The 27664-nt window shown below is 42.0% G+C and overlaps 1 protein-coding gene across 7 annotated transcripts in view; it reads left to right on the top strand.

Moving 5' to 3' along the window:
* The window catches only part of fgd4a (FYVE, RhoGEF and PH domain containing 4a), a 63691-nt gene that overhangs the window by 9143 nt on the left and 26884 nt on the right, over positions 1-27664 (top strand). For 2 of the 7 annotated variants that reach the window (XM_041037534.1, XM_041037535.1), the window contains exons 2-3: positions 17046-17129; positions 25957-26109. In XM_041037534.1, the coding sequence (XP_040893468.1) occupies positions 17046-17129; positions 25957-26109 (237 nt within the window). Of the gene's footprint in view, positions 1-4562; positions 4704-12254; positions 12392-12650; positions 12712-17045; positions 17130-19682; positions 19787-20649; positions 20784-25956; positions 26110-27664 lie in introns of those variants that run through there. The other 5 variants (XM_041037539.1, XM_041037536.1, XM_041037537.1 and 2 more) reach the window with 5 other exon arrangements.

The following is a 27664-nucleotide window of genomic DNA, read 5'->3' as shown; positions in this document are numbered from 1 at the left end:
CTCTGCTCTCCTCTTTTCTCAGGGAAAAGAAAGAAGAAAGAGATGGATGGTGGAAAGAGAGATGGACCAGAGACAGTGATAGGTGGATGTGATGGAGAGACAGGGGAGATGGAGAGGGAAACACCAGCTGCAGCGGCACGTAGAAAAAAAGTGTGAGGTGGGCAGTGTGTGTGTGTGCGATGAGTGGGAGGAAGGTAGTGGGGCGTAAGGACAGAAGTAAATATATGCAGATATATTGAGTTATAATTAATTGAAACTGACTCTGTTCCTTTTAATTAAAACATTACTGGTCCTGCAATGAAATCCTGAAAAAGCCCTGGTTTCAAAACATTGAAAACGATGAGCAGGAGGGCAAATCTCACAGACACGCTAAGCCGTTGTCATGAAATACATGCATGTGTTTCATGAAGGACAGAACAAAATTGGTTCCCTCTTGGAAACAATTGGATTTGATAAACATGAGGATAAATTATAGACCAAATGTATAAATTAGATTATACTTTCCACAGCTCTGTTGTGATTTTTCTTTGGGAGTTCCTTTGCTCATAGTCAGAGTTGGTCTATTTTTACTTTGCGTGAGGATGTCGGCGCGTCGTGGAATGTGAGAGCTCCAGGGTCACCTGAGTGCAATAAGGAGAGTTTGATGTTGGCAGAAATATTCACATGATGCCCTTCATTGCTCTTGAGTTTTAAATGGATACCAACAGGGGGAGCTTACAGTAGGCAGATTTTGTGTCTGTGTGTGGAGAGGTTGAGAAAGGATTCTTTAAGCTTAAGATTCACAGTGTGTGATGACAGATTGTGTCTGTGGTTGCAGAACAGCGAGGAGGGACTCATCTACCAGCAAGCACTGCATACACTGAGTGTTTGATTGCATTTCTCATACCAAGTGGTGTGTGTGTATTTGTAGTGTCTATTTCTGAATTCATTTGTCTGCTACCTTGTGTGCTCTGTGCATGCTGTGTGCATGAGCCCAGTGTAAATAAGCTCCATGGATCTGTGGGCTGTCTTCATGCACATACACCTGCATGACTGTATATAATGGCTGTATATATGCCTGTGCACTCACTTCACAAAATGCATATTGTATTGTGAATACTTAAACAGGCCCATTACTCACTGTCTGAAAACCAATACTTCTGTCAAGTGTCGCCAAGGAAACGATAGGCCACCCTGCTGATAATAATCAATAAACGAACTGGCCTCGTAAGAGGTTTGATTTCCTAACATAACATTCAAATCTTCATCCCACCCAAGATACCTGACATTCTTTTCAAAGTTATTTCCTGGTAAAATAGTGTTCTGCTTTCCACTGGCGACCGCTGATGGAAAAGCCAGATGAACATTTGCTGGGTCACTGGTCACAGTTATTCACAGCTCCTACTGTGCAACAGTTTCACTAATGTTACACAAATCCTGTATGATTAGCTCCAATTAGCCTGAAAGCTGACAGGGACTGTACATTAAGACACATGTAACACTGCGTTTGTTAGAGGGTTTCTTTTAAATATCCTCCCTTGTCACTTTTGGTCAGGGCAGTAACTGTAGTGCTTAATTAGGTCCCGAATCACTGTTTCTAGTCTTAGATGCTTAGAGCAACAACTGCTGTTGTCTTATTATAGCTAACACGCAGCTGTAATAAGACAGTTAGCCTCTACCGAAAAGAAGAAATGAGCCTCTTCAGTCAAAAGTTTTCATATTTATACTTAACTGTGTCTTCTAAGTTGCTGTCTAGTCACTGGTGGCTTTGCCTACGTGTTCAGTTCATTCAGTAAAATAATGAGTATGAATATGTAATGAGAAAATGATTACAGTTTTCAAGTGACACGCCCAACAGTGAGCATTACATACCTAATTAAAACACAACAGAAGTGCAGCATGTCATGTCTGGGCTTAACATGGAAGCAAACTGATAGTTTTACCTTGTCTCCTAACACTGAGTGTCTAACTCAATCCGGCAAGGAGCCTTTTTGGATTTTCTGCCACTTCTTTAAACCTCTCTACTCTCCTGTTGCTTATTAGTGGCAGATTTTTAGCTGTTGCTCTTTTATGGGTCCTGAAAATTGAACTAGGAGCATGGACCCCCTTGCCTCTATATATTTGTGTGTGTGTGTGTGTGTGTGTGTGTGTCTGTCTGTCTGTCTGCCTGTTTGTGTGCAGGGCTGCAGGCTGTGTGACCCCTGAGGAGCAGAACTGACCCTTTAGTGGTAATGGCTCTTCAGTACATGGCTGGGAAGTAACTGAGCATGCAGTTATTTCTGTAGCACCCTGATTTCCTGCATATGGCTCACACACACACACACACACACACACACACACACACACACACACACCAGTCCACAGCGACATACAGGCCACACAGCACACATACTGCTGATGAAGAGGTCTGGATATAGTTATTGCTCTCTCGGCCTTCCTGTCACTAACTACAGTGTAATGGGGCCTGCACAGGCTCATATATGTATATATGTAGGCTGTGAGCTGTTAGGTTCATATAACTGCTGAAAGGAGTTCATTTTAATGGGCATCCGTGTCTGACACTGGTTCTAAAGGGTTAACAGTAAAAAGAGGGTTGAATCATTATACAGATAATCACCGGCCCCACGCTGAATTTCCAGCTGTAGTAAAACATTAGACAAAGAAGGAGAGGGAAGGAGATCAGTAAGGAAGAAAGTGAGGATGAAAGTGGGAGGTAAATTTAAAGGGACTGAGATGGCTGCCAGTCTGAATTAGAGAAGAGATGGACATAGTGAATCTCCTTGACATTAGGACACAGACTGCCCGAGGTGTGACTGCGTGTGCTTTTGCGTTCAACCGAAAACACGTTTCTTCACCCAAGTTGTGAAACCAACACTGTTCTGTACCACACCAACACTTCTCGGTGCCTGTAGGTCATTTCCACAGACAGGTTTTACAATTTCAGAAGAAACAAGCACTCATTCTCACCATGTCAACACTTCAGTTCAGTCAACCACAAGGGAGATCTCTCCGCTCTGTATTCTGCTGATTAGCACAGTACTGACAATGTACTGTGAGGAAGAAGACACAAATAGCAGTGCATCTACTGTATCTATTAGCATATTGCACAGGATGTATTTTTTTTTATATGAAGTGACTCTCTTGTGAGATGCACTCGTATGAAAATCATTTTCGGTATATTTTTATTTCTTCACTTCAACTAGACTCTTAAGAGGATCTCTGTTGGATGGCAACATTATCTGACAACTTGGGCTCATGAAATTATCTCAAAAGTCAAATTGTGGGAAAAAAAAAGAGCATGCACAGTCATCAAGTTAAAAAAATGTTTTAGTTCCTGAAATGTAGACATTTTAGAGGCTTTCACAAGAGCTGTAAATTTTAGACTTGAAATTGAGTCAGACTTGAGGCTTGAATTGGGTGCGACTTCTGAAACTTGCCTCACCGTGGACTAGACAGGAGACTTCTGGAAAAAAAAAAGTTAAAGTCTCAAATTTTGAACAGGTGAAGTCTAAGACACCAAATAAGACTAAGAGTGTCTGTGAAGTCAGGAATTTGGAATATTTAGATCTGCAGCACACAGTTGTTGTGATAGCTTTTTGATCAGATGCAGCAAAAAAAAAGCAAAAAAAGAGGAAGAAAAAAACATATTTACTATGAAGACATGCTTTGTGTTGAAACAGTGGCTGCAGCTCTTACTATAACCATGTGCTCAGAGGACATCTGTAGACATCTGTGGCATTCACACTGTTTTGTTTTTGTTTGTATCTGTTTCAAGAACATCCTGATTTATTTTGGGGGTTTTTTTTGTCCTTTTTGTAAATATTTCTCCATGCACCTCCTCTTCCACCTCGATTTGGTTGTCATGGGGAAAAGAGTGGGTGGGCTTCATTTCCACTACCTCCAGCCTACATTGTGCAACTCAGTGTGAACCCTGGAAGGAGGGAGTTCAAAGCACATCACACAAGCCACAGAGAGACGCTGAAGATAGATGACAGATGATAACGGAGATTCTATAAACCTCTACTTCAGGCCCGTACTCTTTAACAGACAGATCAATTCTTCATCATCTCCCCTCCCTCCCATCCTTCTCGTCGTGGAGTGGGGGTTGTTTTTGTGTCACACTCAGCACCTATATGTGCTGTAGCCACCACCAGCAGCAGCAGCCGCAGGGACAGCAGATGAGTGCGGCCATTGCCTTCTTCCCCTCTCACTGGCCCTCCCCTCATCCAACACAATGGGACTGATTGTCCATGCGACACACAGGCATACGCACACACACACTCACTCACACACAGAGGGGGCTTTACTGTGGGGCTGAGTGTCGCTCCCCCGCCATATGCCCCGTCTCCGCTGGAATGTGATTATCTTCACTCGCCATAGAGAGGAAGACAGAGCAATGAGGAAAGGGTAAAAGAAGAGAGAAGCATCAGAGACCGCAAAAGGGGAGGTGGAGTGAAAGGGCGAGTTAGTCAGTCACCGAGCGTCCAAGTGTGTGTGTGTGTGTGTGCGTGTGTGAGCGAGAGAGAGAGAGAGAGAGAGAGAGAGAGAGAGGGAAGGAAGGGAGGATGCAACCAATGCAGCGAGGCAGCAGTTTAACACGAGCCTGAACCTGCCAGTGTGAGCGACAGAGCGCAGAGAGAGAGGAAGGTCTTTTCACTTCAGTCTAGCGGTGTGGATTTTAATTTCGTCACTGGACTCATAAGACACAACAAACCTCCACTCAGGTCAGTGCTTCTCTCTTTTTCTTTTTTTTTTTGACTGCTGTTGCCAATCAGCACTGGCACGCTGTATGCACCGAGTGCACAATGCAGTTGTGGGGCGTTGGGTTAACAGAACTGATAGACAAAATGTGGGTGGTTCATGACCACAGAGATACTGAAATACTGTTTGATATTCTTCACGCACACGCACAGACTGACACAGAGACACGTCGCCTGCTGAGAGTGATGGTTAACAAAGGGAGGAGTACACATCACAAAAGACAAACCCTAGATCTCACCACAGGACGTTCCTCTGGTGGGTGCCATAAGTGTATCAGCAGTGGTTGTGTGCATGTGTGTGTGTGAGAGAGCTCTGTGGGTACTCTAAGCAGTGGGAGCTGTATTAGCTGGAGGGGACTATTAATTTTCTTTAAGGCGCTGTTGACTGGGCCTTTCAGCTTGCTGGTTATCTCAGTATATGCATCACAGATCTGCAAGTCACACACACACAAACACACACATGCTTGTGCACATAGAGGCTGCTGCTGTTGATTTCAGTTAACTCTGTTTGCCATGATTTGGTGTAATCGGCCTCAGCTGTCCACAGTGAGCTGTGGGAAAATATGCAAGTCTGTGTGCTGTGTGTGTGTGTGTGTGTGTGCGTGTGTGTGTGTGTGTGTGTGTGTGTGTGTGTGGATCTCCTGCTTTTGCTGAACCTTGTGCAAACAAACCTATGACTTTAAGTCACCATGTATTACAGCTGTAATATAATCTCTTGATGATAGATGTAATCCTAATTGCTTGTAGTTGCTGCTCTCTATCCTGATTCCTTACATCAACAAAAAAATGGCTTAGTAAATATTATTTATAAAACAATAAATTGTTGCATTAATGACGTTTTTATTACCAGGCACATAAAGGACAAAATCTTGTGCTTTATTCTCTTTGGGCTCAATCTCTCTACTCCATCTCCCTGCTGTGCTCACTCACTGTAACTCATTTGGCGAGCTATCTCTGCAGTTAAAACCATTAACTTTATCTGCAGCAATATATTTTCTGTAGTGCTTCCTTCACTCCTAAAGGCCTTTCCATACCGGCAGGCAGGGGCAGGGGTGTTATCAGATGCCGCTGTTTGAGTTACAATGGAGGCCACTGGTCACTGATTCTAACCAACAGGGCTCCTTGCTGGGCCTGTGCCTGACCTCGCTGAGGGGTTCCTCGAGGCTTAACCCTCAGGGGCCATTTTGGCAGTTTTTATGCTGAGATGATGATATTTGACAAAGGTGTTAATTTTTTAATGAATTTTGAAATTTCAGCATAACACTGAAAAAAACAAAATTTTGCACTGTCTAGACAAAATACTCACTTTCAAGTGTTTGAAGTGAAAAGTGAAAAGCTAAAAAGTCCTCTTACACCAACATGACCTCTGACCATGTCTGCATCATAATAAAGGTTTGGGAACCACCAAGAACAGAGTGTAAACAAGGCAGCCATGCGCCACCTGCAGGTGGCCCTGGCAAGTTATAAATTTAGCCGATGCAAGAATTGTGCATTCTACCTATCTGCAAACATGGAGCGATGTGTCTGCTTGGAGCAAGCCATACAAATGGTCACTGCCCCTGTCGCAGCTTCCAGACCCGCTCACCGTGGCCGGAGAGGCCGCCCCACGCAGCACCGAGCGCGTACCGCCACCGGCTCGTCCTCCTCAACCCCCGCTTCCCTCCCCTCCTCCGCGGAGTTTCCGAAATTCGGAAACTCCGTTTCCGAATTTCCGGGAATTCCCCTGCAGGCCGGACATCCGGGTCGGAGGTCACCGGTGCAGCGGCAGAGGAGAGAGAAATGGCGGTCAAAGAACGGAATGATTTCCTGGGAACCCACCGAGGCTAAAATTCTGCTAGTGGCGAGTTTTAGGCTAAAACTCCGAGGCGGAAAATGCCCCGCTGCATTCTCGTACTACCGTGAAACATAGGACACCGCCGTGTTCGGAAGTCGGCGCCTCGGTGTTTTAGCCTAAAACTCTCCGCCTGCAACGGAATGCAGAATGCAGCGGGGCATTCTCCGCTGTGCGTTTATCCTATGGATGTATGTTGATCCACTGTTGAAGGAGAGAGAAACCCTCAAGCGGCGCTTGTTTTTGGAGGAGTTGGGGACAGCCATGGTGACCCCGCTAATGCAGCAGTGGCAACGGCTACCCCAAAATCCAAACACCGTTACTCTCGTGGATGCAGCGCGGGGAGGGCAGCCGGTGAAAAGCGACGGTGAAAAAGGGCGAATTTATCAAAATCAGTGTTGTTGACATATCCCAGACTGACAATCCCTGAGGACAGGAGTTACAGACAAAAAACCCCCCAAGAAAACAAAATGTATGTTTTATGTTTTCAGATATGATCCAGTGACCTAAATGGGCTTTAAGAGGACAAGTGTGATTTTTTTTTTTGTATTTTTTGTAATAGCACAAAAAGTAATAATTGATCAAAATCAGTGTTGTTGCTTATCATTGACATATCCCAGACTGATAATCCCTGCACAAAAAAATACACTTTGCATTCATCAAATAGGAAATAATTCATTTTTTCTGTAAAGAAATGGTGGAAATATGTAAATAAACCGGCATTTAAAGGGTTAAAAAAAAAAAGGACAAGTGTGATTTTTTTGAAAGGGCCCCTGAGGGTGAAAGTCCCTGTAACAAATCCAAGAGCTCAGGTGGAAACAAAGGGAGGTTAGGAGCTTGTTATTTATAAGATAAAAGCGGGTTTTAAGCTGTTGTCAGAGTACAAGTTGTCATGGAGTGCTGGGATTTGGTGTTGTGTTTATTGAAGGATCTGATTGCTCACTAGACTCCTCTCTGCCCCATTAATAGATTTCATTTGAGAAAATCAGGCTTTCAGACATTAGTGAATGATGTGCTAATATGTTAGTTAGCCTGGATCACAATCCAACTCCTAAGATGTTTTAATAAATAGACTCCTGAGGGCCTTGTCATGGATCAGTGTGCAAAGACGTGTTGTTCCAGTGACTTACAGCTTGTCCTCCTCACCAGCTTTCTCTTTTCTCCCATCACTCCTGTCATCTTCTGCTTTATCTAATGAAGTGGAAGTGTGATAAAAAAAAAACTGCAAATCAAAGGTTAAGTTTTAGGGAAGGGAACCTGTCACAAAGGCAGCAGGGGCAAGGTACATGATGTGACCAGAAATCTGAGTAAAAAGGAGAGAGTTGAAAGGAGGAAGGAGTGCTGAGAGCGTCATCACAATGAATACTAATATACACAAGGATAGCATCACCGAGTCTGCTTCCACAAAGCCCTATTTATTCTCATTATGGTTTGTTCTTACATTTTGTGGGGGGGTTTCTGTATATGTATAGTTCTCTTTTTCTAAATGCTTAAGTAAAAATGCTGTGTCATGGCCCTGCACATGCATCAGTGGTTGTGTTTGTGACAGCTGATCATCTTGTCATTTTGTCCTCTCTGTGTACAGAGGTTTGTCTTTCTGCTGAGCCTCCCATGAAATGCTGATGCTATTTGGCACTTGAATCCACCAGGACGTGTCAGATTAAGTTGCTGTGTGCGTGCAGGGTGAGTGTGTGCACGCGCATGTAAATGCAGATGTCCAGAAAAGTAAATGATAGAGTTTAAGTGCACTGTGACTTTGAAAATAGAGCACACAGATCCAGTTTAAGAGAATATTTTTGACAAAGCTGGTGTGAGAAATGAGGAAGAGTAAATCATTTTAGCTCAAGCATGATGAGTGAAACAGGAAGTTCATATCATGCTTATGCTCTTTCTCTTTCTGCCTCACTGGTGCTCCAGCCTTGGCTGCAGTCTCGCTTTCAGGATTGCAGGGTTTTCTGTGGATTCCAGCTCTGTGCTGAAAATATGGGCTCCAGTGCCTACAGTCAGAGGGGCTCATTCATACTGAGCACAATGATCTTGTTTGAGACACAAGTGAAACGCTGTTTGATTGGCATTATATTTAGCATTTATTTACTTCATCCATAATGCATTGAGTCAAATCTGTTTAGCATTAATGAATCTCTGCTGCTTACTGTTTTCTAACTGTATAGGGATCAATAGAAGGAGATAAACAAAGAGACATTCAAGACAGATCAAAATGAAGAATTCATCAGGAGTATTTTCATTCGAACCATGATCTGTTTAATTAATGGACTGTCTGCAGAGCCCTGCCCCTGTAGTCGCTGTAGCTGTACCTGTAAAAGTTTCCATTCTTGCACAGACAGCACATATGCCGTTTACAAAAATAGCATTGGCTTTTATTTTTTTGGAAACATTAGTGGGTCCCTCAGATACAAGCAACTTTCTCATTTTAAGCCATCTAGGACATCCGTCTCTAGCAGATTTTCTCAGCTGGCAAATTAAGCTAACACCAGCTCCACAAGTTGCTTAAAAACGACTTCAGCTGACTTTTTAACTTTTCCAGAGGAACGTGTTAGGTGAAAGTGACACTATCTTGGACTGCCGGAGTTTTTAGAATATGCACTTCTCCAAATCAACTGAATGCAAAGTTTTTACTGTATTTTTAGCCTGAACAGTTCAGTAGTCTTGGCATAATCATCCCCCTGCAAAACTATTCATACTCATTGCGTAACAGCCTCTGAAATGTTGTCAGCAAAATATCTGTCACGTGCTGTCAGTCCTCCTGTGTACAAGGCGTCCATTGTGGATCTTTTGCGGCGTACTCAGCGAATCGTTGGATATTGGCAAGTGCACTTTTTTGTTTTCAGTGTCACTCAGTGTGAGTTGTAGCCTGCATCAGAATAACAACTTACTCATCGGCATCAGTTTGTGAGAATTTCTCATGGGGTTATTTTTGGAGATGGAGTTATATTTTCACTTCAGGAAGTCATTTACTTTTGCCAGGCTGATGGAAATTTTAAATGGTCACTTTTGTAAACATTTTTCTCAAAAATGGGCCTGCACGGTCTCTGTAGGGAAATATAGTCGCATTGTAGGAAGGAATGCCCTCGGGGCATTAGGCTCTGCAGAGTTCAACTTCACTGATTTAACACAAATGAGTGCAGCTGCTTTTCTGGGGTTTACTGTAGTTCATAGACACATTCTGATTGTTCTTCTTTTTGCATACAGAGCAGTGGTCTTTTATGCTGGATATTGGCCACTTACACATATCTGCACTTAATCTGTGAGTCATTTCTAATCCATTTGCTTCAGTCATGTCATAAAAAGGGCACTGTGTGAATAAGCACTGGTTGTTCATTTATGAACAGATGCGTCTGCTGGGGCCCAGTCAGACGTGGTGATTGAGCAGACAGGATATTGATTGACACATTTGGGAGCTCCTGCCCAGCAGCTGTGATCTGTTTTCTAAGGTAGCTGGGGCAGGTCATGGGGGAGGGGGGGGGGGGGGTGAAGGAAGCAGTAGATGAGAAAGAAGGTGGTAGTGAAGGAGAGAACAGGCTGGTGGTGGAAAGAATAGAGGTATGGTAAAAGGGGGAGGGAGGTGAGAGAGATAGAGGAAGAGAGAATGGTGCTTGCCTGTCGATGTTATCACATACTCTCACTCTAACAATCGATCCCTTTCTCTGTGACCAGGGATCACAGAGTCCACTATTTCTACACTGCCATTTGGATCTCAATTATGGGACTCGCATCACTCATCTCTTTCTCTCTGCTACTATCCTTTCTCTGTTTTAAACAAATCAACACAAGGTTTTATAGCTGCTTAGATAAGTTATGGGCCTAAATATGTCCCTTCCTTATTGAAGTACAGACAGGAAGTGTTTAACAGAGGGGCTGCTGTTCAGGTTCAGGGTAGCAGTTGCCCCCACTTGGCCTGCCCTCATTAGACATGGGCCAGAGAGCATGCTCAGATCATGCTAAAAGCTTATCTTCACATGCTGAGGCTCCGTGGGGAGGACGCTGGGAACCAGTGAGGAGATGGACAGCGTCAGCACAAGATGTACACATTTTATGAGACACATGCTTAAGTTAATGGAATGTGAGCGAGGGGAAAGAAGAGAAAAGCATACAGACAGTTTAGTAGTTGAAAAAGAGGGTTTTCTGGAGGAGCTTAGTTACCATGGACCCACCGTCCATGGCTCAAATTCAGTGAGAACTGATTACATCGGCAGTTAAAATGACACCACTGGATCAGGGGTTTTACAGCCTAAACTCTACTGTTTAAGTCCACGTTTCCAGCTGCAGCAGACAAAGAAAAATCTATGATAAATCCACTTTACGCTACTTGCCCAGCACCAAATGGCAGACAGACAAAGTTAGCGAGTAGCTGATGAACATAGTGGAGATCAAAGCAAATCTAAAAGGAGAGTGAATATTGGACTTACATTTGCCAGAAAAGAAGCATTGCACCCTGGGGTTGCCATAAATACTCAATAAAGACTTTGGTGATTGGCCTATGCTCTGTACAAAAATTTATCACAGAACTAGACAGTAAGATGGAGAGTAAACTACACATAGATAGATCCATGTTTGCTGCATGAGCTGGAGACCTGGGTCTCATCTGGTTGCCATGACAACATAAAGGCTTTACAAGGCCTTTTAATTTTCACTCTATTATGTTTGTGGCAGAAAACCATAACTCTTTGGTAATTGTCCATTATGGAAGGACAGGAGACGGAGAAGGGAGACGGACGCATCTGGTCTCATTCAGTTTCTATTCAGTAGCCAATCTCCTCTGTGTCAAGCATGAAAACCTCAGACATGTGCTCGCACACATGCAGACAGACACACGCATTATCACCAGCATGAACCTCAGCATGATTAAAGGGGTGTGACTTGGCATATTAATACATTCTCCCCTTTCCATTATTTATGAGTTACATTTGAATGGTAGTTATCTCAATCTAGGGCAGCCATGCAAATGAGGTTACTTTGCAGTCTTGTGTCCTTATGGGCAGAAACCGTCCCTTTCTTTTCATATATTTAATGGTATCTATTTCTCATCATTACAGGATGATCAGTGCAGATTCCCCACAGTGATTTAGGCGTTTTTAATTTCAGATTCTCTGTGTAATATTCATTTTCAGCTGCAGTATATCAGGATTCAGATTAGGTTAAAATTGGGCTTTGGGGGGGTTTTGTGCAGTCGGATTTGTGTAATATGGTTAGCATGTGAGAAAATACAGTTAGGATTCAGTTGCTCAGAAGTAGAAAATGTGTTTAATAATAGGTTGGTAGATTATTTACACTGGACTGCAGATGGTTAAATATTAACTATTGCAACTGGTTCATTTTCATTTTCATCTTTCTCACTTCTCCATCCACAGAGTCTCCCTTCTTCTTTCACCTCTAATCAGCAGCCATTTGCACCCCCCCCCCCCCCCTTGTAGATTCTCTCCTCTTCTCACTCTCCTCTTTCACCCCAGGGTGACTTTGTCCTTCAGTGCTGGCATTATTATGGAAATGGTTCAAAGTGACCGAGCACAGAAACAATGTCTTGAAGGACGACTTCTCCCTCCTCCCTATCTGCTATTCCCTCCCACACCTGGTGGCTCTGGTTTCCAGGGAACCGGTTTGTACAGTGGCGGGGCAGGTACTCAGAGGTTTTGACGGGTAAACACAAACATGAAGTAACCAGACGATGAGGAAGCTTTAAAAAAGGAGCGTGATTTCCTTGTAGATGCTGATAAAGAAGAGAAGAGAGGCTCTGAGATGGATAAATATCGTGTGGTTGACAGGGTGGGGAAAACTCAGCTGTACTGGAGAGGAATTCTCACAGGTACTGTAGAGATGTTTTCCTTTGCCAAACCGACAGGCAGCTCAAGAACCTTCATAAGTGTAGTTTGTTTTGGTTTCAGTAAAGGGTTTAGCGGTGAGCAATATGTGTGAACCACTGAGGGAAAAAAAACAGGGAGGAAGCCCTGGTTTTATTACAGAAACCCACACACGGGTGCTGCTAGACAAGTGAATCCATCAGTGTGGGCGCAGTCACCTTAAAAACATTCTAAACATGCAGCTTGTCTGTTGAGGGGAAACCATGTAGATAATTACTCATGACTTGTATGGTGAAAGGTAAATTGGATGAAGTTTGTATTAAAGGTAAGATGATTTTTCTTGCTCACGGTGTCTAGCAAAAGGAAAATATCAGCAAAGTAAGAACAGCCACTTCAAGCTGCAGCTGCTGCCTTTTTTTTTTTTTTTTTTTTTTTACGTCTGTGTTCAAGTACCACATGTGAAAACGAATGTAATTTGGTTTGAAGACACTGTCTGTACATAGTGTACTGGTTGGCTGGTATTTATACATTTGGGGAAAATTACCTTTTGTTTGTAATACACAGGCAGTTGTTTTTGTTTTTTTTTTTCTGTTTAGAGCATGCAAGACTACAATAACTAGAAATTAATAATATTTAGAGTAAAGTTTAATACAATTTTCTTATCTGTGTAGGCATTGTAGATATATTAGATTTTAGACAGATTTGGACATTCATTCTATTTTATTATGCCTATATATATATATATATAAGCTTATTTTAACTTTTTTTTTGTCAACAAATCCAATGAAAAGACCAAAACCACCTGATCTAGCTAAGAAGCTGTGTCCATTGGTTCCTAATGAAGATGTAAATCTTTAATATCTTCAGTCATCTTTTTTTGGTTGTTTTGTAAAACCAAATAATTTCCCTAAACAGCTGGGCACTGCAGTTTTTAACAAAAGTCAGTCAAACAAGGTAAATAGTGCATTTGCTGTGGACTATTTCCAGCTGTGGATGAATACACTTTTGGGGCTCTATGGAGCAACGGAGGTCTGTAGCACAAATGTATAAGCTATAATTGTTGGTTTTAGTATAAAATTTCTCAAACTTCATCGTTTAAATACGTTTCTTGTGATTTATGTTTTTGTTAAAGTATAATGATATGTGTTTGTATGACTTAGTTCAGTTCTTTCTTTCTTCATTTTTGACTTCCTGCCCTTTGCTGCAGGGGAATACTTGCAATCTTTTGTTTCTGCTCTAGCTGGCATCTGATTCTACTAAACTCAGAGCATTTATAATATATCCCTGTTCAATGTTTTCTGATGTGAAATACAAAGCAGACAGAAGTGGTGACGATTAGAGAAAACCTGAGTGGTGACAGTGGCGAGACTACCATGTCACTTCATGTGTAGACTGAAGGTCAGACTTGAGTCATAACTCGTTTGGTGTTTGACTCTGTCTATCGGAGTCTTCCTGTTGCTATAGATCACATAAAAGTGCACAGCAACAGCGAGAAAATTGACTTCTGTGATAAAAGGTTTGTTTACACCACTTACTGCAAAACCATACACATGCAGTTGTGCAGATCAGATAAATGTCACAGCTCATTAACTGCCCCACATAAGCAGATCGTAGCGTAGCTGTCAAGGAGACTGTGATTTTGATCAGCCCCAAGCCACCAATTTATAGTAGTATTGGAGTGGTGGTGGAGGTGACTTCCTGTTTTATTTAAACTTCAGGTCATTTCAGGAGAAGTACAAGCTTTCGTTCGGAGACTGACTGCAATGTAACTGCTAAATTAGATTTTTAATTTCTTCGACTGCCATCATTGGAGCATTTGCTGCAGTTTGCCATCTGTGCTGATGCTTGTCTAATTCATGATGCCAAGGAGAGACAAACCAAGGCCTAAAGGCAAACAGGAGATGGATGTGAGATCCCCACCCCACCCCCCCGTTGAAAGGTTGTGTTCAATATAAATCTGACTTGACTTGACATAAATCCATCAGTAGCTTTATATTCACCTTCATCTGTGCAGTTTGTGTTTTACTGTAATTGACAGTAAACTGAAGAAACACAGACTTCAATGGAAAAAAAATCAACTCAGCTCTCTCAATTCCTCAATTTTTCTTATAACTACTTTCATTTGGACTTCTTTTTTTACCATGTTTTGTGGAACGCAAGATCTTTTTTCAACAGTATCTTGTTGTAGTCTCACCACCTTCATATTACTGCTGCTTCCAGACAGACTTTAATTTCACTAGCAGGTATGGATATGGTTCTGAGTTTCATTCTCATTACCCAAATCTTATTGTGACATGTCTCATTATCACTTCTCAAAACCTGTCTGACCAATAGCAAGTTGTGCTGTGTGCGTGTGGACATGTGCATGTAATTTTTTTTGCAGTTTCTCTGTCAGCTGTGGTCAGAGTCTTGTTATGCATTTGAGATCTCCATATTAAACAGTAAAATTTGAAAAACAGGAAGCTGACAGACAGGAAGAGGAAGTGTGGGGTCAGGCCAGTAGCTGGACCAGTAAACTCTCTCCCCCCATACATCATCATAGCAGTATGTTTCCCCCACACTTACATCTCAGAAACCCACTAATTCAACCTTTACATCTTTTATGGGTGTTGTCACTTGTATTCTGTCAGAGTGTGTGGCATTTTCTTTTTTGAGTGTGGGTTTTCAGTGATGACATGGTAACACATCCCCCACTTAAGGAAACAATAGGTGTATGATGACTCTGATCACATGGCCGAGAGTCTGCTGCAGTCAGTTGGTTTTCTGTCTGATATGTACATAAGCTGCTTACACACTTAAACTCTGAATAGGGAACATATATAACAGATTTCAGTTCAACTTATGTACTATAAAGTAAGTTTGTGTGTGTGTGTGTGTGTGTGTGTGTGTGTGTGTGTGTGTGTGTGTGTGTGTGTGTAAACAGCAGGCAGGCCTGTAATGAGGAGTCCAGATGGTGGGTGGAGAAAGCCCTCCTTTAATCCCAGAGCCAGGATATTATACCCCCCCTCACTCAATCACTCACACACACACACACACACACACAGTCATTTGTACTACCTCTCAACTGTTTGCACAGCTCCACGCTGAGTCTGTCCACTTTTCTTTTACATGGCATTATCCACACTCCATTATGTCGGCCTCAGTTCAGTGCTGCTGTGTGGTCACATCCCAAACGATCCTGTGATAAATACTTGGTGCAAAAGATAGTTTGGTGTGTTATGAGAAATGATGACAAGCAAAACACAGACAATCAAATAAAAGATTAATTCAATGACAAAGTATGTCTAAATAGACTTGGTCTATTGATTTTAGATCAGTCTGTATAGGCTTTTTTTGTGTGCGTGTGACTGTGACTGATACTTGAGAATAGTGAAAAATGTAAAATAAAAAAAAAGATATGCCAGAGTAAATGTAGAGATGTTTTGCAGTTGAATGATAAATATCAGCAGTGAAGTTAACCACGTCACAATCTTAGTGTGCTAGTATGCTAACATTAGCTAACTAGCTCTAAATGAAAAACCACAGCTGAGGTTGGTGGGATTGTCATTTATTTGGCAGCTATTTGGCCAAAAACCAAAACCAAAAAAAGTAATGGACAAATTAAATATTCAGTGCTAGAAGACCATACAATACATCTTTAACAGTAAATGTGATTGAAATTTAATTTTTGGACTATTAAAAAAACTTGGAAAAATGCTGGTTACTGCAGTTTGGAGCTGTGATAACCCAGTATCAGCTCATTATGTTGTCCTTCAAAACGTGAATGGATGATTCCTTTTGAAATAAAATCATTGTAGACGTTACCAAAGAAAAATCTGAATAAAAGATAATGAAATAAGCTTCTCACTGATGTGATCGGATGGTGTCTTTGCCAGAAAAAAGAAAAGTTGAATTGTGTCAGCTCAACTTTAATTTGTGCTGCTGTGCAGCTATTATACTGTGCAGTGTGTCGCTTGCACACTCTGTTGGATGTCAACAACTGCACTGATCATCCTGCGGCTTTGATGCTTCATATTAGATCAGACTGTCGGAGCAGAAGTTTGTGTGTATGTGTTTCCACCAGTCTTTTTAACCGTGTCTGAATTCCATGTGTGTTTTGGTGAGCCTACTAATACTCATGCGAGCCCATCATTGTTGTTACGACGGTTGCTATTTTCTCTTTAATCTTTTATGTGCATATTAAACGGTTGTGTTGAAAGAGTGTTAGCTCTCCCCACAGACGATGCCCTACAAATCACAGACGGACTAATTAGGGTTGCTGTCTCAAAGGGACGCTATATTCTTTTTCATTCTCAAAACAAACACAAGGTTAACCCTGATCTTTCTAAATGCAGCTGCCAGAAGAGGGCTCCACAGCTCTAGCAGCTTTGAACATCTCCAGCTTCATGCATGTCCATCACATTGTCTTGTTAATGGAAAGTGAGAAATACAGATGCCAGCTCCTGCCTCTTAATCATCCATCTTCATTTTCATCTCCTCTCTCTGTACAACCAAGTTGAAGCCCCTTTTAAATAAAACATGAGGTTGACTGAAACTGCTTGGAGCTCCTGCCTCAGATGCAAGTTATTAAAATACCCTCCTGTTCTCCAGTGTGCTCGTGCTCTACAACAAATGTGTTGGCTTCTTTTTATAGTGAATTGTGTGTTTTGTTGTTTGCAGAGAGGAAAGGCAAAGCCGCCTGTTTACAGTCCAGGAACGCTGACGAGGACGCCTGCGTGGCGGTAAAAATCGAACACTCCAGAGGTAGGAAACTTCACCTTCATTCATCTTACAGCTTTTTTTTCCCTTATCATTCTTTGTCGAAGAAGTTCATCTGCTTCAATTCAAAGATGTGTAGCTTTTCACAGGTAGCAAGCGAGTAGATGTGAGGAGGTAGTTTAGGTCCTGTGGTTTCCTGTCAGTACATGTGCTGGTGTTGACGCAGTCTATTTTTGTACGTCTTGTCCATTTTCATCTTGTAATGTGTGGGAGGTAGCACCGCCTCAGGCCTGCTAAGACGCAAAGCTTTGTTACTTGTCAGTCACCACCTCTGAGAAACAAGAGTTTTTGACTTGACCAAATCTAGTGCAGTCTTCTACTTCTTCCAAGGCCAAGTATGAACACTAATCCCTCCAGCTCACAGTTATGCAGGGGTGTGAAGAAAGCTGCTGGTCTCTGCTCTATTTTTATATCAAACTTACGCGTGTGTGTGTGTGAGCATGTCTTGGCATCTTGGTGATAAATGGGTGCTTTCCTCCAGCCCCCAGAGTCTCCCCTTTTTTTCACTTTCTCATTTTCTGTCCTCTTTGTTTCTACTATCTCATCCTCTCCTCCCTTTTTTTTACCCCTCTTCCATCTGGCATTTCATCCGTCCATATTTTCTCTTTGTTTGTCTATTTTTATCATGCCCCCACGCTTCCTTCCTTCCTGTCTGTTTTATCCAGTTTTCATCAGAGCTCTAGAAGCTTTTTCTCACCTTTAGTCTCTACCTCTCTCTTCCAACTTCCAATACTCCATCCTTTTGCCCCCCCCCCCCCCCCCCCCCCCCCCCCAGCCCCTTCCTGGGACCTCCTAGTTCAGAGCAGACTGGGGTTCTAATCGCACTCTGGCCCTTGGATTAGGGGATGATGCACAGTTAATCTGAAGAAAGTCTGGGTCGTTGAACACAAGCGGGTAATCCCCCGTGCATGGCGGTAATGGTTATCTGTCACCCTGTCTGTTACGCACTCACTCACACTGTCTGTGCCAGCATGATGGACACAATGAACACTTCATGTACCAGGGTAAAACCAGACATGCACTGCAGCTACACTCGTTCTAATCTCATTGAGTGATGTAGGGCACCAGAAACAGAATCTGGGTTTTGTGTGTTTTGTTGTCAGTTTCTGGGTTACTTACATGTGAATATGTATGGTGGGTGCAGCCGTCACTGGGTCTTAGTATCGTGTATTTGCCTCACTAGTATTTTTCCCACTTTTGCTGTGTCAGCACATTTGAATATCCTGCAGAGACCTTGTTTTCTTTAGAAAAGACTGAATATCTTGGGACAAATCCACACCGTGAAAACACAAAACATGCAAATATTAAAAAACGGAAGATTCAGTGTGTATGCATGCGCTTAAGTAACCTAGTTAGTCTCATCTCTCTGCAGTAGCATCATTTCTTAATGTGAAAGAGGATTCAGGAACGGGACTAGACTTGTGCTGGTGTAACTGGATTTCTCTGCCATGCATGTGTTTTTTTACACGTGCATATGTACATGAAGTCAGAAACGTAAAGAATGACTGTGGCAGCACATCAGAAGGATGAAAGGAAAAGTTATTATTAATTGCTCCTAGAGATGGTTTCTTTGGTCTAAAACTGATAAATCCAAAGCCACATTAAAAGACTAAATAAATAAAAAGACATTTTTACAGCTAAATAAGTGAAACTGAACCATGTGGACGTCAATAAAACCTCAGGATTCAGCATCAAATATCACACGCACACGCAAAAAAAAAATTGAGGACAGGAATCTGAAAATTGGATTACTGTGCAGCTACATGTAAATGTGGGTTTTATAGTCACGAGGTGCTTGTAAGCACATTTCCTGGATTTCCTGTATAATCGTCAGTGAACTAAAGTATTAAAGTACAGCCCATCATTGAGGTCAGAGGTCAAATTTCACCGGCAGTATTCTGTTATGAGACCAGTCAGTCCTGTCTGACAGCAGTGAGACCTTCCCCAGAATAGGGCCACAGGCATATGCAGAAGTTAGTTAATTGGCTCTGACTTATGGTTTGCACCACTGAGACAAGCATGATGTTGCATTTAAGGTAACTATTTCAAAGTCACTCAGGGTTTTTTCACTGCGCAAATATTCTCTTCAACGCTTAAAGCACAGAAGTTTGTTTCATTTATCTGGAATGATAATAATTTGATTTTAAATTTAGCGTTGCCTGAACTAGTGCAGTCCTGTGAGCAAGGCTAATTTAATGGAATTTCTACTGGTTAAACTGGTTCAGTGCAAGACCAAAAAACGACTGTCACTCCTCCTAATCTTGCTCTGTTGACACATAACACACGTCACTGAGCATTCAGGTGTTTGTCAATGCGTGCACTGTTCGCACATGTGTGTGTGTAGATGTGTACGTGTGAGACAAGCACACTTTTCATATATTCACACAGAGCAAGGTTTACAAGAGCTATTAGTGTTATAGCTGTTTGCAGCTGGTTCTGTTTTTTTTTCTTTCTTTTTTTTTCTTGTAACCACGTGACAGTTTGAAGTTGATGTATAACACGATAGATCAGCAATTAGTTGAAAGAGCAAGCATATCTGAGCTTGAATGTCACACATACAACGAAGCAGCTCTGCAGCACAGCACTTACACAGAATATGGAGAAGCTTGAGGCGCAGTTCCCTTTGCTGACTTCCACGAAAGGTACTTTTTGTTCAAGCTATAATAAAAAAAATAGTCGGTTCTTGGGATCTTAGTTTAATATTTATATATATTACTATAGATTTGCACTTTTCACATTAGTTTTAACTTGTGCGAACTCGGTTGTCTTGTTTTCAGGACTTAAAATATTTGCACAAGCAATGTGCCTGAGGAGGAGAAGCCGATGTGATGGTGGTTTAAAATAATAGATTATAGGCGTTGGGCTTCATTTAGATTCTGTCAGGCAGATGAGAGAACTGGTGTGTAGCCCTCCAGGCTGCTTTACTGCGAGTTTGTTAATCATTAATCAAAACTAACCGATGCCACGGGCCGACAGAGAGTGAACTGGAGTGGCTGTTACACAAGCTGGTCTGTCCTCTACTAGTTGTCTTCTTTCACACCAACACTCTGCTTCATTTGTTTGCTTCTTTTATAATCAGATTTTTTTAGAAAATGAGAACGAGAAGTGAGAGGAAGCTGGAGAACACTTTGATCCTCTTGTACCTGAGAAGCTTGTGAAGGCTCTGCACATATGGCTGTATTTAATGTGGCATAAATTCAAATTTCATATTGCTTGGTTGATTTGCTGCTGTTCATTTCTATGTGTTCTATCAGTCAAGAGAGGAATAATGTTTGTACAGGAACGTGTAGATTTGTAGCTTGTGAATTCTTCATGTGTAGATCCTGTCAGTTTGGAGCTGTGTGTGTGAGCTGTGTGTGAACCTCTGGGTGTGTGTGTGTGGCTCTGTACTTTTTAAAAGCCACTTAAATAGGGGGTGTGTGAGCGAGAGTGAGGGAGGAGCCTTGTACAGCTCTGTGAGTCTCCTTGTGGAGCTGAGTCACTCAACGTTGGTGCTGCCTGGGAAGATCACATGGAACCTAAACTCAGGGCTCTTCTGGGACACACACACACACTCTCTCACTCACACATACTCACACAGCGTGGTCCCTCACTGAGGATACTCTCTACAGCTGTTTTCCTGTCTGTCTGATGCACAGGGTGAGTTCATTCCCTGGGATTTTCAACTCCATAAAAATAATTGATTTCTCTTCTCTCTCTCTCTCTCTCTCTCTCTCTCTCTCTCTCTCTCTCTCTCTCTCTCTCTCTCTCTCTCTCTCTCTCTCTCTTCTCATTAGATTTTCTCTCTCTCGAGGGTGTTCTTCTCTCTGCGATGTGCTTATTTTGATCTTCGATTTTAGATCATCTGCAGCAGACCACACAATCACACTTTGGTAATGGCTAAAACAAGCTTTCAGGCTCTCACGCTGATGTGCTCTTTGACCTGTTGATTTAGGAGAATGTGACAATGTTGTAGTGTTTACACTGTAAAACCGGCTGAGCCTTTAATATAACAAACAGCTGATGTACGTAAACGGGCTCAGACAAATCACTGCACTCTGTAATTTCTACCCTTTTGTACTTCAGATATGATGTAACACTTGTAATCTGATTTATGGCCAACTGAAGGGTGAAGCATGAAGGATTTTTGATAAGAAATTCTCGATATGGCTGTCTTTTCTAATGTTCCTCAGTGTTGCTGTAGCCATGTAGAAGCCACCCAGATGGTCTTTAACATGCCAACCCGTATTTAAGAAGAAGCAGAATTTGTAAAAAGTCCTCTCAGACATTCCCTGTGATCTGAGAGTCACGCCCTTTGGGTCTGAGAGGCGAGCAGACAAAGCCTTAGTTACAAGCTGTGTGAGACACTCTGCTTCCTGGCGTCTTTAGTTGCTGGCAGGGTGGGGACACACTGCAACACACACAGGCAGGTGTGTCTTTTTTTTCTCTTACCTGGAGCTCTGACACTGAAGTGTTGGCACACACTCTGCCAGAGGGTGTTTGGGGGGAGGGACGGAAAGAAAGAGTGACAAGGGGACAGGTCAGGCAGGCCTGCTGTCAGGTGTCAATGCCTCAGGGAGGTGGATGGTGTCACAAGCTTGTGGTGGAAATGCCTTGAACATGCACTTAATAATGTTTGACTGAGAGGCTGAGAGGAGATTAAACGACAGGCACACCTGCCCACCTGCAAAGCCAGGAGGACTGTTTGTCTCTGTGCTGTTTTTCAGGTGGATTGGTTTTAGCTGCATGGTTCCAGTCTGTCCATCACTTTGGCCCAGATTGAAATGATGTCCATGAAATTTTGTACAGATACTCGTGGGTTCCCGGAAGATGATGTAGAGTTAAGAGAAGAGTTGTTAGCCTTATTATCACAAACTGCGAGCCGATTCATTTTCTGTCGACCAAGATTGTACAAGTATTCATGGCAGTCCATCTAATGGTTATTTTCCTTAGGACCAAAGTGCTTGACCAACAGACCTTTCTGTGCCTGGAGCCTGAAGTATTTTAGGCACTAGTTGGAATGATTCACTATTTTCGGACGCTGTTTGTTTTTTTGTTGCAGGGAAAGATATTTGTGCCGAAGTGATACATTCCTTCAGCCTCCGTTGCCTGTTCGCAGTAAACTCATTCCTCTACTGCTGTGATGTGGCAGAGCTGGAGGGTTGTGGATGGTGGGGGGGTTGTTGGGAGGGTGATGTCTTTAATGCTGTAGTTCCACACATACATATGCACATAACTTTCTGAGCCCAGGTAATAAACCACAGAAGGTAGATTCTCTCTTCTTACTCTGTTTGAAAAGAGGAGGGATGTTTTTGGAGAAATTTGACATAGCTCTGTCTTATAGGAAGGGAAGATGCTTTTCATCTCATTTATAGATAAGTGTGGAGGACATTTGCGAAATAAGAAGATGCAGGGTGTGTTGCAAACCAGCATTTTGCAAGTCTGTCTTATCTACAGTGTGAATGGCACCTGACCTTTACAAGAGCATTTCTCATTTCTTGCACTCGCTGTGCAGTTCTGGGTTTATTGAGATAGAAACAGGTACCTTCAGGCTCAGTCTGCTCGGTAGAGAAATAACTTCAGCATCTTCAGGAGGTAACAGGCTAGTTGCTATGACAGCACATCTCACCATCCTGCAAAAAAAAGACAGAGGCAAAGGTCGAGTCTCAGTTTGACTTGTCAACTCCTCCCTTCCTGGACCAGCAGTTTCAGTTTCTATGCAAAGCAGACTACCTATGTACAATGAAAGCACTTGTCATACCATCAGTTAGGATATAACAAAATATTCGACATGAACCGTGTCCTTCAGAAGCGCCCGCTTTGTTTACACCAACAAGTCTAAGCTCCAGACGACAGAGCTCCAGTCACACAGATGGAGGTGGAGAGTCAAAGTGTTTCAGGAGGGTGGTGGCTGGCTGCTTCTAATTTACTGTGCACGGCGGTCTGTCACTTGCGCCAAGCCAGTTTTAATGACAAGATGCCAGAATAAGTGTGTTACCAGGAGCTATATTTCCTGCCAAGCACTCTGGTTCTGAGAAAGGAAGTAGAGTTCATGCTGTTACTGTACTTTGCTGATACTGTAACAGAATAGTTTTTTTAAATTATTATTATTGTTATTATCCTAATGGTTAAGGTTAAACCTTTAAGATCCTAACTCAAAATCTTTTTCTGCGCAATTGACAAAAGAATTGGTACCTGCGGGTCCAAAAGAGATGATAAGCCATGTATGTACTTATATCTCTATTTCCATCTCTCTTTTCTTATCTTGAACAGTAACACTAACCTGAACAACTTGCTCTGGTTTAAGTGAAAGCCTACAACATAGCAGAGATGACTTACAGCTGAGGGACTGGTGTTTGACACACTTAATAACAACCCTAGGAGACAAAGTCAGGCTGTGGAGAGAGGATCCCCCTACAATCTTCCAGGATAAACGCCGTACAAGGAGATTTCATTCTGAGCCATATATGTATATGGTGTATAACTTGCTGCTGGATGTTTTCTTATGATCTCTTAATGTGGCCGTGAGGGGAAGCCAAACACGTAATCAAGAGAAATTCTTGAGGCTGCTGTTAGAATTGATTGGTAATTTTGGGGCTGTGTTTAGAAAGTCTTCCCTCCCAAACACAGCGTGGGACCGTTTCCAGTCAGACAGTTGCTAGAGCTGTTGTCTTTAATTACGGTCATACTGTAAAAATAGAACCTGTGACCATATGATTCTGTGGCAATTTCTTTCTTTTTCTGTTTCAGGACTGGTAAGATAAAGATCACTGTACAGAAACTGAAAATGTGGCTCCAAGGACCATTTTGGCACATAGTAATAAAATTTTTGAAAACACATGGGACCTGGAAAGAAACTCCATATACAGTATATAGCACAGTTTTACACTCTCCTAGTCTTTCATATACTTGAAGCTGCTCTGAATATTATTGTTGACAATGAATCAAATGATTATATGTCACGTGAAAGGTACCTCTTATAGTGATGAAGCCACAGAGAATCATCAACTCACACTGCAGTGCTCGTCAGCTCTACAAAGCACTGTTTTGGTTGACTCTCATGGCTCTCATCAAACTAGCTTTAAAAATGTAAAGAGCCAGCAAAAAGAAACAGAGCTAAAAGAATAGTGAATATTGGTCTTACATTTGACAGGTATCTTAGAATGTGAACTCAAAATGCTAAAGTTGCTTTGTTTGCGGTGCTGTTTCCTCACACTTCAGAAGTTAAAAGAAAAAGTCATTATTCTGCTTACAGCTTGTTGTGCTCCCCAATGTGGCTAGAAAAAAAATCATTAAATGCCTCGTTTAATGCAGCATGGAAGATAATTTTCTGACATAAAGTTAGCTGACTTGATGCTCTTGAAGTCCAGATGCCTTCTGGTATTTCTGGACAAGAAGACAGCTTATCAAGAAATTAAGGCCTCTTCTCAACAATTTATGGTGTAAGGATGGAAACTTTCTCTTTCCATATTAGCATCAGTGAGTGTCAGGCTTCAATCTGTGTGGTAGGTCACCTCCTTTAAGAGGGAGAACAGAAAAGACACAAGTGAAAGTAGCTCTAGTTTTTGTGAAACTGTAAGTCTGTATGCTATATGCTTCACTCTGCAGCTTCGGGAATAGATTACAGTAGTCCACTACACACACTGTTTATCCAAAGAAGTTAGTCAAGCGCAAAGTTACATTGATTTCTGCATCCAGCCTCTACATCAGTGTCACTTGTTAAATCACACACACCCATTTAAGTGACCACCTTAAATGGAAACTAATGGACTAATAGCTTGTAAAATAATGAGAGCGCCTACTGAATCCTGGAAAAGTAGTTCCATATATGGGTATTTGCCTTACTAGGCTGCATGAACATGTGTGTGTGTGTGTGTGTGTGTGTGTGTGTGTGTGTGTGTGTGTGTGTGTGTGTGTGTGTGTGTGTGTGTGTGTGTGTGTGTGTGTGTGTGTGTGTGTGTGTGCGTGTGCTGTGAGGTCAGAGTTAGGCTACTGTAAACATTGCCAGTCTGCGTCTGTCGCTCCATTAAATCAGTCTGTCTGCTCTATCTAAACACTGATGCCGTACCATCTGTGGCCAGCTGGTTTGGTGAAAGCTTCCCTGGTGCTGATCATCAACTGGATCATTAGCTGGATAATCAACTGAACTGTCTGACAGTCTGCAGCTGTCTATCATAAACATATTTACAGCAATGAATATATACATTACGTGCTGTATATGAATGTGACTGTCAGTGGACAGAGTTTTATCTCCCAGTACGGGACACACTCAGGCTTATGGTGAAGTTCTGAGGGCAAGTGTGTTTTTGGAAGGTCACCCTGATCCTTGAAAATCTTTGACTATTTGTGAATTTGAATTTAGAAAAATAAAGTTGTAAAGGCTTTAGAAAATTAATGTTTAACCGTGCAAGTAAAATTTAAAAAGAATATAAATATTAAAATACAAAATAGCATCAGTTTAATATTACTAATTAACTAGTGGTATAGCCATTTACACCTGTGAGGATGACATGTGGTATTGTAGATTCAGAAACATGGGTTAGAGGAATGATAAGCTGATAGTGTTTGTTTTTATTATAGAAACACTGTCATCTACAATGCGTTCTGTTCTTGAGGTGGTGAATGTACACCTAAAAATGCTAAATAATTCCAATAAAGACATAAACATCAAACATTTTATGACGTCAGCTATGCCTCAGTATCTATCTCACACTGCAGTAAAAACTACTACTACTCTCCTTTCAATAACTGGGAAAAAAACTGATTCTTAATTGATAATTGATCTTGTTGTAATAGAAATGCTCTCTCTCTCTCTTTTCTCTGCGTCCTCCAGCTCTAGGCAGTAGTCCAGTGTGCGAGCGAAGCAGCCCGCCCAGCGTGCAGGCGTGTCTAAGTCGGGCAAGCGGTGGGACGACTGACAAGAGCAGGAGAGGAGTCAATGGAAGAGGCCCTGGCAGCAGGCCTCGGCTGCAGTCTAAACCACAAGGTACGTAATATGGAGTCACAACAAATTCAGCCGAGTACTGCATTGTGGAAGGGTCAGAAGACACAATCGTGTATTGGTCTGTGATTCATACACGAAAGTAATGAGTCACTTTGACTTATTGTTCAGCCTGAGAATGGCCTTTTTCCCTCTTTAATAGTGCTTGCTTAGTCTGTAATTCTCCATAAACACTATATAATCAACAATTCAGCCACACCTGAGGACCTTATACCAAATGGCCATGCACATGCTCAGGAAACAGTGAAAACAGGAATAGAGTTATGTAAGTTGGCCTGAGATCGATGAACCCTGAACCCCCGTTCCTCTTTTGTTTGAGCTGAGTAAATCATTTTACACAGGAAGAGCAAGAGACCGCCCCATTATTTCTTCTGCTGTAAATCATACAAGAAATGTGATTCCTAACACATGATTTCAGAGAACAGAAGAACTCACTTCTCTATGCAGAGCCGGGTTACTTGTTAATTCCGAGTTGGTGTCAGCTGGTGTCAGTTGGGATAGCTTATACGGGAGGTTTCCCAAACGGCCGGTCTGTTCCCGGCCAGTGGTCGGAAAGTTTTTTTACCCTATAAAATGCAGCATCAGTGTACCACAGCAGCGTGTCCTCGCAGCCGCAGGTGGCACAGAGTAGAACGTAACCAAGGGGGTAGTTGTAGGTTTCAGCAGTGAGGATCTCGGCTGCCGCTGGGGGCTGGCTCCAGAAGTGAGCAATTCTCCATTGACCCCCATGTTAAAATAGCCAACTTTACAGCCTAAAAAAACATATTTACAGCCTGGTACATTTTTTTGTTTTTGGTCGCTATTGATCAGGGGCGGGCTGGGGTTGAAATTCAGCCCGGGAGCTTGGTTTGGAGAGGCCTTTTAACCGATCACACGACGGACGCAAGTGGAACTGCGATTCTAACATGAAAGCTTTATTTGCAATATAAAAACAATCTAATGATATACATGATATACAGTCAATAGAGTGTACTAAAGTAAGCTACATATGCTCACACATACTAGTCAAACACTTTGTTTATTTAAAAATTAAAACTACTGTGCATATGTGTGTGCACGCCGTGTTGGAAAGGATACTTTCAAAATTTATTCCGTTACAGAATACAGAATACATGCCCAAAAAAGTAATTTGTAACGTATTCCATTACATTACTCAATCTGAGTAACGTATTCTGAATACTTGGACTACTTCCACATTGAATTGCATTTTGTAAGTGTAGGAATGTGGCCATCAAATCCTGCTTATTAAACAGCCCTGTTCTGTGTGTTCTTCTGCTCTGTCTGAATGTGTTAGGTCCAAGACACCCTGAAAGTGCAATATATTATCATTTTCTGAACAAAGACTAAGGGTATGTTAACACAAAAGACACAATCAAGATTTTGCTTGATTAAAAAAGAGAAAAATTGACCAATTTTCCCTTTGTTTCTTTATTTACTCAGCAGAGAAAATAGAACATTAACAAAAATTATATTCAACAATATCCTGTTTCTGTACAGAATTTACTGTTAGATATAAATTTTTTTTACACTGACTGACTGA

The sequence above is a fragment of the Toxotes jaculatrix genome, chromosome 5, assembly GCF_017976425.1.
Source record: "Toxotes jaculatrix isolate fToxJac2 chromosome 5, fToxJac2.pri, whole genome shotgun sequence".
Classification (NCBI taxonomy): domain Eukaryota; kingdom Metazoa; phylum Chordata; class Actinopteri; family Toxotidae; genus Toxotes; species Toxotes jaculatrix.
The sequence above is the reverse complement of the archived record's forward strand: the minus strand, read 5'-3'. Positions and strand labels throughout refer to the sequence as shown.